This window comes from Pteronotus mesoamericanus, unplaced genomic scaffold (genome assembly GCF_021234165.1).
Source record: "Pteronotus mesoamericanus isolate MK-2021 breed Mesoamerican mustached bat unplaced genomic scaffold, CSHL_Meso_final contig_164, whole genome shotgun sequence".
NCBI classification, from domain to species: domain Eukaryota; kingdom Metazoa; phylum Chordata; class Mammalia; order Chiroptera; family Mormoopidae; genus Pteronotus; species Pteronotus mesoamericanus.
Window position 1 is genome coordinate 4,522,267 of NW_026555065.1, and position 12,877 is coordinate 4,535,143.

The 12,877-nt window shown below is 39.5% G+C and overlaps 1 protein-coding gene across 1 annotated transcript in view; it reads right to left on the reverse strand.

Annotated features, from left to right (window-relative positions):
• Positions 1 to 5,402: 5,402 nt before the first annotated feature.
• Positions 5,403 to 12,877, reverse strand: part of TRIP4 (thyroid hormone receptor interactor 4) — a 53,777-nt gene continuing 46,302 nt past the window's right edge. Inside the window, exons 12-13 of the mRNA XM_054565294.1 lie at positions 11,734 to 11,836; positions 5,403 to 5,706 (exon numbers count right to left, since the gene is read on the reverse strand). Of these exons, the coding sequence (XP_054421269.1) occupies positions 5,639 to 5,706; positions 11,734 to 11,836 (171 nt within the window). The 3' untranslated portion in view covers positions 5,403 to 5,638. The remainder of the gene's footprint in view (positions 5,707 to 11,733; positions 11,837 to 12,877) is intronic.

The window sequence follows — 12,877 nt, forward strand, 5'->3', positions numbered from 1 at the left end:
GGCCCCTCCCCCCCACCCCACCCCGCCTCCGCTCCGGCTCTCCGCCCCTCCCCGCGACACTCCGCCCCGCCCGGCCGGTGCCGCTGTGTCCGGGGCCGCGGGTCCCTCAGCCGCCGCCACCGCCGCCGCTGCCGCGATCCGGGACAACCAGGGCCGCCCGGAAGGCCCGGACACTGGACTACCGGGCCCTCGGATCCGGATTCCAGGCTGGTGTGGAGTCTGGAGCGGGGGAGCGCAGGGGAAACCCGGAACCTGGATGGAGGAGCCAAATCCTGGGTCTCGGAATGCGCGGTCACAAGGAGCCAGGATTAGAGTCTGCTCTGGGAATGCTGGAAAACCCGGCGAGCCGGTTAAAACAGAGATAAACTCGAAGAAACCTGGATTGGAAGCTCGAACCTAACGCTCTCTCCTCGTGGAAAGAACTCTCACTGGACCAGACTTCCTCGCAGAGAGGTCTCTGGGGGGGAAGTATGGTAACTTAAATTCAGGAGACACCAATTCTGTCTGTGTCCTTCATCTGTGGGGAAAGGGCTAGAGCCTGAACGTTAACATCCACAAAGCGAAGAGCAAGCACAGCTCATGATGGTTTCATCCATTTTATCCCTTGGTTCAGCAAAATATAAACCCCCTACTTTTTTATCCTTTGTCCTCCGGTTTCCTTTTTTCTGATTACCATTTGTTTTCCTTTTAAAAGTACCATTTCTAATCCTCTCTCACTTTTCTCCTCACCATCCCGTCATCAAATCTTACTACTTTTTTACTATATAAAAGTCTTACTCTGTCCTTTTCCAACCCACCATCCTAACGATTGTAACTTTTACCTTTACCTGCCATTCATCTCCAACTGCACAACACACTATCTAGAACACAGTAGGCATTCAGTCCACGTTTGTTTAAGCTAACCCTCCTACCCGCCACCTCTCACTTGTGAAACATACTCTTCAGGACCTCCTTTCCTAAAACTTCTACCTCCTTTCATAGGAAAGAGAAATTTCTTAGGCACCCCACCTTTTAGACTGTTATGTCCCTTCCTGTGTCCTTGATCAACTTAGTCAACTCGGCAGGTTTTTATTGTAAATTTTTTTAAAGTTGATTTTAGAGACGAAAATATTGATTTGTTGTTCCACTTATGTATGCTTCTCTTGGTTGGTTCTTAATATGTGCCCTGACCAGGGATCAAACTCATAACCTTGAGATTTGGGGACAATGCTCTAACCAACTGAGCAACCCTGCCAGGGCTCAACTGCAGTTTTTATCTTTCCTTTCTTTGTTTATCCTGAGGCATCTTTCAACAGTGCCAGGCAATATAGTGTGTGACTTGAGGATACAGCCAGGTTGTAAAATCCCTTAACTCTCCATCTCTACACACAAAGGTGCGTCTGTATGTGTGTGGGGGTGGGGGTGATGACTAAAGATGGTTACTAAGGCTGTCTGGCCTTCTGGCCTAGGATGGTAATCTCCCTTTGGTCCACCAATATTCAGCTTGCTTAGGACAGTACAAGGACAGAACTGATCTCAGGTGACAGTAAACTTCCAATCTGTAGTAGGTGATATTACCAGTGATGATTCATCTCTTTAGCAGGTAGAGAAAGAGTAGGGTTTACTGTTTTAGACTTATATGACAATTAAAAGTTAACACTTGAATAGCCATCACTGAAGAACATGACTCTATTAGAGACTGGACTGCAACATTAGGAAACAAAGGAAAGACACTCCTACAGGGAACCCCAATTTTTAGCCAGATAAAGTTCTCAAGTCTGGAGGAACCACTAAAAATTTTCCAGTGATTGATGTCCTGTGTAGTAAAAGAATCTTAAGCTTTGACTTCCTATTCTTCTAGAGAGGGGCTGACAAATTATGGCCCATAGGTCAAATCAGGCTCACCACCTGTTTTGGTATGTCCTATGAACTAAGAACGTTTTTTACATTTTTAAATGGCTGAAAAGTAAACAGAAGAAAAAGTTTTGTGATATGAAACTTATATAAAATTCAAATTTCAGTGTCCATAAATGAAGTTTCATTAGCTCATAGCCATGCTTATTCACTTGTTTTCTTGGATGTGTTTGCATTATGTCAGTGGAGTTGAATAGTAACAGATTGTATGGCCTGTAAAGCCTGAAATATTTGCTACCTTGCCCTTTACAGAAAACGTATGTAGACCCCTGCTCCCAACAAGCCCTGTTCAACAGAACTTTTTGCAATGTTGGAAATGGTCCATATTTGCACTAATTCAAAAGTCACTAGCCACATGTGGCTATTTGAGAACTTGAAATATGGTTAAGGTAACTGAAGAACTGAATTCTTAATTTCATTTAAATAATCACAAGTGACTAGTGTCTACAGTATTTATTAGTACAGCTCTAGACTCTTCTCAAATCTTCTGTTTTGACATTTTTTATCCCTTTTCCTAACATGTCACTCTTTTCCTATGACACACCTCTCTATGGATACTTAGTCCAGGTTCTGGCTCCCTTTCCCTGGCCCTATTTAACCGACTCCAAGTTAGGGTACAACACTTAGCAAGGTTTTCTTTCTGGACCACCCACTGTCATGACAAAAATCTGAAATCTGATGTTTACCAAGTTTCAGACCATGAATTAACCCATATTATGTGTACACATACAAATGGACGTTTACACAAGTTACTTTGTATCAGAGGATGGTACTGTGACTATGTTCTTTCTTCTTCCTATGAGAGAAGTAGAAAAGCCCTCCAAATGCTTGATCCCTTGTTTGCTGCTAGAGCCTGTGATATGGGTCACCTCCATCCAAACACATTCACAGAAGCTGAGAACAGCAGCTATGTACTCGCTATTCAAACCTCAAGGAGAAAACATCCTTCTCATCACAGGACTTTCTTTCCTCCCCCAGGCCTAATAAACTGAAGTTAGCTGATTTCTCTACTTTAATAGATTTTTTGCTTTTTTTACTGGTCTTTTCTAGCTAGGCAAAAGGAAAAAACCCATACTGTGTCAATCTTGGCTAGGAGCTCCAACAAAGGCATTAAGAAGTTTTTTACCCAAGTAAATGAACTCCATATAAATAGGCTTTAGTAATACAGTACTTAAAATGGAAAGAGATTTGGGGTTATAACTCTTAAAAGCCCTAACTTTGTAATTATTTGTAAAAGTAATCTTGAAGTCTAAATTTTTCATAACCTATTCCCTAGGAAAAAATTGGCTTCTGTAAACTTACAGCTTAAAAAGAAAAGAGGGGACACATAGTTCTCTTTCTTCACATTAGCTATTAGCACCCCCGGCCCCTCAAAAAAAAACCCTCACCCCATTCCAAACATCTGACTGCAAGGCCAAAGCCTCCTAAATCCTGATAGAAAAAGTCTCCGGTTTTATATATATCCTACACTGATCTTATTTAATTGAGACTGGGTCCTGCCTGAAAAAACAAAAATAAAAACGCTGAATCTTTTAAGTACTATACCAACTGGGACCTACTGAACCCAACTAACCAAAAGGGGGCGCGGATAATGAGGCTGCAAAAGAAAACCAGCTCAGAAACATGAAGACTTCCCCCAGGCCAAGCTGTCCTACAGTTCCAGGGTCAGTGCAAAGTGTAAAGCACTGAGAGGCTGGCTATTCCTGGGTGAGTCTGTACTCAGGCTGCTATGAATTTTCAATAAGCTTTAAATTATGTTATTTATCACTGAGCAATGGAGGACCATCTACCCTCAAGTCTCTCCCATACTTCCCCCTTTGCAGCCTGGTGTCTCTGCAAATAAAAGAGAGACCTTATACCACTACCACATGAACTAAATAAAGACAGGCTTTCACAGTCTAACCATGAAAAGAAGTTTCCAAGTTACTCTGCCATTTTCTCATGTGGTTCCAGCTGCATATTTTGGATGTTGAGGTGAGTTCTTATAAACTTGTAAGGTTCTTGTAAACTTTCTTATCACGGCACACAAAATGGCTTCATAACCTGAACTCTTGCAGCTCATGATGTTTTTTCTTTAACCACACACACAATTTATCCAGGTGGAAAATCAATCCAGACTCTTCTTGTGCTCAGGCTATCATTCAAATAAAAAAGTAGATAAACACCCCGCCCCTCCACCCCTGTCATCCATAGGTTCTTTACCTCTTGCCTTTCAGTTTTATTTTGGTATTAAGAAAACCAGGCAATTCCAGCTCAGAATTCAAGGTGCTACTTACTGCTTGGTAAACTATTAATTGCATAATGAATCCAATGTGGCTTCATTAACAGTGCTAGGGTCTGTAGGAGGGCAGGGAATTTTTTCCCTAAAGAAGTGTCATTAGCTGTCCTTTCCACTTTCTGTACAGAGGTTGAACAGGAAAAGAAAGAATATACTGCATGTTTGCATCACCAGAACAAGAATCGGGTGGGTTTTCCCTGGGAATCCAGAGTGATCAGGTCCTGCAAAGGCAGTGCCCAGAGCTATGCAACAAGCAGGGTTCACAGTTGAGTGAACATCAATGCATAATGAGTGGAGGCATTTCAATGCAAATAAATGCTGAATATGAAGGATTAAAGAAAGGGGAAATTAATCTTTTTCATAACACAGGGCACTTTTTTTTCTCCCTTATGCTCTCTTTTTTAAGTCATGCACACAACTGCTGGAGGGAATCCAACTTCCCCAGTGTGGTGGTGCTGCTTTATAAAAAGCAGAACATACGCATTTAAGACCATGAATTTCCTGAGGATGCCAGCAACTGAGATTCTGACAGCTCTTCTGAACAGCCTCAGAAGAAAGGGTTTCCCTAAGTGGGGCCAGACTGACTAGTAAAAATCTCATTTCAAACTAACCTCCTATTTTTAACAAAGCTCATAGCTTCCTGGGGTGTGGATGGTTTAAAGGCTTTGCTTTCAGCATCTGGGGGTATTTGGATGCAATTACTAAAGGGATTTTATTTTTCAGTTTGTTCCTAATTGCCCCATCGAAGTGATGCTTTTGCAATACCAACAAAATAAATAGGGCAGTTTCATGCTGTTTTAGCAGGTGGCTCCATCTCCTCCCAGTCTGATCTTCTTATGCCTAATGTCTCAAACCAAAGAACAAAATGACAGCACCTCTTCAGGTTATCTCTTAAAAAAAAAAAAAATTGCCAGTGAAGGTTACTGAGCCTTTGAAGATGTTTGGACTCAACTTTAAGGGATGTTGGATTGGAGCAGAAAACTTGCTAAAAAGCTTTCTGTCCCACCACAGGTTTGTATTAAACACAGGATTCCTCAGATATCCAAATTCTCTATTAGGCTACCATGGAGGGGGAGCGGGAAGAAACTTTAAAATTCAAGTGCCCCCCATTGTTAACCCTAGGTTAAAATTTTTCCTGACTACAAATCCAAGCCCCAGAGAGGAAATTAATTTCCAACTTGTTCCTTTTTCTTCTAATGCCATTCTGAGAAAAAATGTCTAAGACCTAGAATTTTTAAAATAGGTTTTTATAAATAATGTATTCAAAGATTTTTGACCCACTACTTAAAGTAAGAATCCCACTCATTAAGAAAAATATACAAGTTCTGGTAAGAATTTAAGTACTGGAAGAGTCAAAGCCTGATGGTCAAGCCTTGGGATTTCTACTGCTTCAGTTCCAAAGGACCAGTGTGTAACAATTTTAGTACACAAAACTCCACTGTGCTGCATAGTTCCTTTTCTCCTGGGTCAGACAGCTTTATTCTGCTTCATTAACCCCTTCTTTGCGCCTTGATGGATCTTGGAATCCAGTTTCCCTGTAAGGGAGAAAAAGAAGCCTCATTATTTATTTTTTATATTTGCAATGCAAATCTTTCATGGCCTCCCAGGTCTTCTGGTTACTGTGTTCCTGTCACATTCAATTATCTTGCTTCAGGTCTCAGACACTTTCAAACTTCAGAGCTTCATTCTTTAAGAATGAGGAAGCAGTGGGAACACCATATAGACACACAAAAGCATGCACACAAACACAATGAGTATTCACCTAAAGAATCTAAGTTAATATTTCCAATTGTGTAGCTACTAGAAAAGAAACAACACCTTTTCCAGGGTGTCTAATGCTGAGACAAGTTTTTAAAGAATATAAACATATAATAAAAAAAGGCATTTCACACAGTGGGAAACCCATTCCTCTGACCTGTTAACTGGCTGAGAATAATGCATGAACCTCCCTCACAATGAGAAAAGCAGTTCAACTCACCCCTTTCCTGCCTCTGCCTTAATAGGGGGAGTGACCTGAAACAGTGGAGTAGAATCCACAAGAATGCTTTCCTGACAAAGGGCCCCTATCACCAGCTAAGAAGGGCAAAGGTCATAGGTTGTATGACTCTTCTAAGTGTTAAAGTTAGAAAACAAGCAACCTTCCTGTCCCAGGTGACCCTAAAGAAAAGTTCGTCACTGCTGTGGTCTCTCACTTCTGACTCCTCAGATCTACCAGGATAGGGTTTGGTTCAGTGGTAGCAGCCTTAGGAGCCATCCATCTCATGAAGGGAATCTTAACAGAGTTCCTTCCAGTCTGTCTGGCCTGAGAAGAGAGCTTGCAGGTTGCTTTCGCCCAGAAATATCTCATTTAAGTCCGTAGCAATGCTGATGGTGGAAACAGAAACCATTAAGTTGAACATCAGCTGCAGCACTTAAAAAAAAGAAGAAGCCTCCGTGTTCTACTGTACTACAGGCCCAGACCCACAACCTCATATGCTGTCATTTTCATTTGTTGCAGCAGTCAAGTGTAAGAGAGCACAAGCCTAGGAGTCGTGAGACCCATGTTTTAGTTCACCCTTGTCTGGTATTAACTAGCTGTGTGACCTGAGACGAGTCATTTTCTCTCTGGACTTCAATATTCTCATTTGTCCAATTAAGAATACATGTTGTGAGACAACTGTACTTGAACAATTTAAAAAAATACATGTTGTGACTGCACAAAGAGACTAACAACCTAACAAGTTTCCCTGTTTTCTAAATCCACCCCTCCCACCCACCTCTCTAGGGCTACACCTGCATCTGGAATAACATTACTTTCTTTTCTAAGCTTCAGAAAACATCACTCAATGCCATCCACAGTGGTCACAATGTTGTTGATTTTAATTTGGGGTTTAGAGCACAGGGTAGTCCCAAGGATTTAAAAGTTCTTTTCATCTCCTAGGCTGCCTGGTTGGAAATCCAAACATGTGCCGGCAATCTGGCAAAAAGCCCTATCACAAGGCAAATTTGCCTTTGTATCCCTAGCACTACCACAGTGACTACCAAATGGTAAGTACTCAATAAATGTTTTTTTTTCTGTTTAATCCTCACCCAAGATATGTTTACTAATTTTAGAGAGAGAGGAAGAGAGAGAGAAACATCAATTGGTTGCCTTCTGTACATGCCCTGACAGGGGAACGAACCCCCACCTAGGTACGTGCCCTGACTGGGGATCGAACCACAACCTTTCGGTGTATGGGATGGCACTTCAACCAACTGAGCCACGTGGCCAGAGCTCAATAAATGAATGAAATGAATTCATCAAATGAATTAAATATAGAAGGTAAACACTACAAATTTCAAAACCTTTACATTATAGGTCAGACTATGAAGTAACCAAAAACAGATACCAAATAAACATAAGAGCACCCATTGTAAAGGTGATGGCACCCAGAGGTACTCTATGTGTCTCACTTAGCTTTTTAGAAGGCGGTGGAACAGAATTTAGAATACCATCTGGGACACCAGGACTCCAGACTTTTCGTTCTCTTTATTGAACAAGTTAGAAGAAGCAGATTCCCATTTTGGTTGCGACTACCTAGCTGTATAACCTGGAGGAGGTCACCTAATCACTCTTGTCAACTTTATCAATGCCAAAAAACTAGACTACATAGTACTGAAGGCCCTTTCCAGCTCTATGATATTGTGTCCTAAAAAAGGAAATGTAAATTACAATGATCTGTTTTTGAGGCAATATGAAAAAAGCAAAAAACCTAGAAAAGAACAGGAAACTTAGAAGCAGAAAGATATGAGCAAAATACAATTCCTATAAACCTGTTTACTCAATTAAAAAATAAAAGGACGGAAAACTTCTATTGACTTACAAAGTTGGTGAAAGGATTACAGCTAACATTAAGTGCTTTCTATATACCATCTACTGTGCTAAGAATTTTACATACTCTAAGTCATTTAATCAAATAACTAACTGAAATCATCTATATTAAAATGTTTCATAAGCTCAAAGTTCTCTGAAAAAGTAAGGGTAGTCATATTATTTATGTTGAGGCTTGGGGGTTGTGTGTCTTAGCTATGGCCTCAGTTTTACTTTTAATTTACCATATAATTCTACACAAGTCTTTTCATTATTTCATTTCAGTTCCTCATATTAAAAAAAAAAAAAGAGAGGGAGACATCATCATCTTCAAACTCTCAAAGCTTTACTATAAAGAACTTTCCAAATATAATTTTCAGAAAACTGCAGTCTGATTATGAAAACCCTCATGTAACACCAGCTCAGGTAAGATCAGCCCATCAAAACAAAGCACTCAGTAGTAGTCAGGGTAATCTCTGGCTTCGATGATGATTTCATAAAATGGAAAACTAACAGGAAGAAGGAGATATAGAGGAATAAGGATTTCTAGGACATTCCCAGCAATTCAGAAATTCTTTGATCTCCTTGACTGCCTAAAAAAACCCCATTCGTGTGCCAGCAATCTGTGATCTCATTACAAATAATGACTTCTTTGCATTCCCTAACATCTACCTGAATGGCTGCCAACAGTGGCAATTCTTGGGTCAGCCCTGGGCAGTGAGGGCAAAGGACTGCTGGGGTTTCTTGCATGAAGAAACAGTCATCATGGATGCCCTTGGATTACGTGAATTCTGAACTCCGAACTCTAGCTTAACCTGGTCTTTCATGACTTAGCATCTGGACAGTTCAGTACAATAACACACAGTATACTCTTTTAAAAGAAGAGTGATAATGCTTAGTTGGTGTATTTTCCCAATACTCTCACATTTAGTTCCTGCATCATTTCGGTGTTAAACCACATCCTCAATCATGGTACCTAAAAGAAAATCAGGTGCATGTGCAGCAGATGGGCAAGAAGTTGAAAGGGGAAAAATATTTGTCATCAATCGATACAACTCTCATAGGGATTTTCACATGCTTTGCATAAGATATAAGGCATTATTTGCATGAGCTTATAGAGCATGTAGTTCATTTAAAGTAAAAAGATTCCTTTATTTCCTTAAACATCCAACCTATATATTCTACTATACTTAACTATTTTGCATTTTCTAATTTGAGCAAACACACAGGCAAATGATATCATATTGCACACTGCTCTTTTCTGAATTTTTTCAATTTCAAGAAACACAATTATCTCCATGTCAAGTAAGCTCAAGTTTACATGTCCAAAAACATAAAATATAAACCTTTAATTGAAGGCACATATACATATATACACATGATATAACATGGAAATGGGTTATAGTCTAAAAGTTTATTTGCAAGTCAGAAGTTTAGAACTTGAAATATAGTTCTTACAGGATTTATCTATAAAAGGTGTCTAGGTTCCTAAGCCATACCACAAAAATAAATAAATAAATAAAGTTAAGCCATAGCTATGGCCATAATTGAAGTAGAGTAGTAATATTAGTAATACTATGGAATTGAACTTAACCACTTCAAGTAACAATATATCTTGAATAAACAATGAAGTATTCCAAATTAAGAGCCAACTATGTATTTTCCCCTGTGGCAGTGGGATTAAAGACTTTTCCCAGCTTTAAACTACTGGAGGTGGGCCCTATGGCCTCAGGCAAGGAAGTTCTGGCAGAGTGTAAAATTCTTAGAGATGGTTAGCACTGAATGGAGGGTAAAGGAATAGGGAGCTATAGAGAAGAGAAACTTTACACCAGACTAAATCCTCACTCTGGCTCCCTCTCAATATAATTTTTTTTTTCTTTTTCTGAGACACACAGGAATTGGTGAACCTATTTTTTCCTTTTTCTTTAAAAATAAATTTTGACTACCTATAGTTTCTGACCAATGTTTTTTCCCCTTGTCTGGTCTATAATGGAAGAAGCTGTAGACTCAATTTCTATCTAGACCGGTTGTCCCTGAAATAACCATACAGCCCATTTTGGCTTTTTAAAGTTTTAACTAACAGAAACAATGGGGAATATCAAGAGGTTATTAAAGCTTGCTCCCTAAGATCATCACTCCCCCATGCCTATTAAAGCTTATGGAAAAAAACAAAGGCCATATATGTGCTGAAGGTGGGTCTCTGTCTAGGCAGAGAAAGTACTGAAGGAAAACATTTCAGAGAGTATCTAATCTCTGTTTACACAGAACATTTCTCACAGGAGCTCAAACAGCAGACAAAAACCAAGATAGAAGAGGAAGATAAGAAAAGGTAACTGGGCTAAAGATCAAGGTAGCAGTGGGTCTGGCAGAGGAGACCTACCACATTTTCCTCCTACCACCAGTGTTGCTATCAGCGCCTAGAAAGAAACAGATGAGGAGGAGGTAGATTGCCACAGCCAAAAAAGAGGGAGAGGAAAAGAGAGATTTAAATCCTATATAGTGGAGAAGAAGGAAAAAGAATTTCCAGGGCCACTTGGATACCAGCTGGGGTATAGTCTAAAGTAAAAAATTTGTATAAGTTAGGGGCAACTTATGTTCAGATTTTCGGATGTGTAGGAAACTCAGAAACATACACCACTTAAATCATGAGGGTTGCCTGAATTTTATAGTGAATATATATATTAACCTAAATTCATATTCAAAGAATTTCATTTTGTGATTGAAAGCAGTATTACTCAAAGTGTACTGAGTTGACCAACGGCATCAATATCACTTGTGAGAAGGCCTAGAAACCTGTCTTAACAGGCTTACAGGTAATTCTTATTTACATTGTAGTAGAAGCACTTCTGAACAGAACAGACTTATAAAATGGCTAGTTGGTCACCAAGGTAATGAGTGAGGCAGATTTGTGCACAGCTGAAGACAATGCTTGCCAATAATCATCCTGTTCACACAATGAGAAAGCAATGTCACAGAGGCACAAAATAGTAACTGATATTAGCAAAAGGGAGGGTTGTTGATGTTGTTTTTGAAAGAAAGGTAGGCAGAGAGGACACCACTATATGTTTCTTGATACTGCTTTGAAATAGAAAAGGCTGCTATAGGATCAGACAGAGGAAGAGAAGATGGAAGTTGAAGAAAAGCTGAAAGATCTACCGAAGGAACGATTATACAGAGAGTACTATAACCAAAAATATATAAAAGCAACTGTTACAGAAAAAGAAATCATCAAGAGGATTCAGAGAGATGAAAAACAAGGTTAGGGCAAAGCTCTAGGAACCAGTAATGAAGGAAATAGTGGGAAGTGATGCCTCCAAAACAGACATACAAGAAGAGACACTTAAAAAGCCGTCTTATTCTTGGATTGAATACTGAGGAACAATGAATAAATGACAGTGTTGCCACTGGCATTGGTTTACTCCTTCTTTTAATGAGCAGTACAGCAGAACAAAGCATGCTCTTTTGGCTGACATATAAGATTTGAATGCATTGGGGTCCTAAACTAAAATTTAGAGTGGCTCACCAGCATGCCAATAATTGTGGACCAAGGTACTTTTGGAAAGGCTATACTGCAGTTAACCTGACATTCAAGTATTCAATAAATATAATTTTATTAATCTCCCAACACTTGAGATGCTGTAGAACAGGGTAAAAAGAGATAAAAATTAAAAAGGCAAACACATAAGATGCAAAATAAAAAAAGAATATTAGACCATCAAAGCTTGTGACTTACAGATTTTTGGATTTCCTTTAATAGGAAACTTCACAATCATTTCCTGGGGATTTGTGCAGATGAAAACAAATGGAGAATCAGATTCTTGACTCATGTCTGGATACTGTGAAATATAAAAATAAAAAGTTCAGTCTGGTTGGGACAAATTTTGAATTTCAAGAAGATCATACGATGTCCCAGATTTCACCTCGACATGCTGGTGACAACACTCTTCATTTCACACTCAGATAAAGAGGATTATGCTCAACAAACAAGAACAAATCTTCACCTTTCCCCAAGCTTTAGCACAGTATTTTTATAGTTTATTGCCTACCATTTCTGACTTCCTATAATGGGAACAACTTCTTAAAAAAAAGGATGCCAGAGATTTTCCCAGAAGAATTACAGCTGACTGTTCCTTTAACATAAGTGACTATGAGTTGGAAGATTCAGAAGTCTCTTTCAAGAACAACGGACACCCCCTAAATTCAACTCAAGTGAAACACTGGAACATTTAAGAAAAACAGAACATTTGTAAAAATTCTGCTAGAAACAGTCAACACGCCTTTCTCTTACTAAAGGGAAGGAAGATGATCCATTCTGAAAGGTATGAACATGAAAAAGCTGTTTTGCTGGACGCATTCCAGACTTACTTAGGGTGAAAAGGTAACTGGTAGGGCAATTCTCAAAATTATTTAGAAGCCTCCTTTGGATCTATTAACACAAAACAAAACTAGTTGAATACTCTATAGACTTTTATTTCTTCTGCAGAGACAGACACAACATCCAGATTAACACTATGCTGACCACACAATCACAATTTAAGAAACAACTGGGGATTGGCAGAAAGTGCTCTCCAGCAATGCCCAATTAACCTGATATTTCATTATTCCCTACCTGGGGAGATCTTGGGTTTAGCATGTTTGACAATTACGACTCAGAGATTGACTGTGAGTATGGGTCAGACTTCATTACTGGAGAGGCCTTTATCCTAGTAATTACCAAAAATATGAAATTATTTTCCACTCTTATTCACTTGCTAAGATGTATCCTCTACAAATCTAAGGCTCTAAAGTAGAAATGGAGCATTCAGTAAGAAAATTCAAATTTCATTGTAACAAGTGGAAGCATGAACAGTTAAAGTTCTTTACTGGCCACTCTGTGC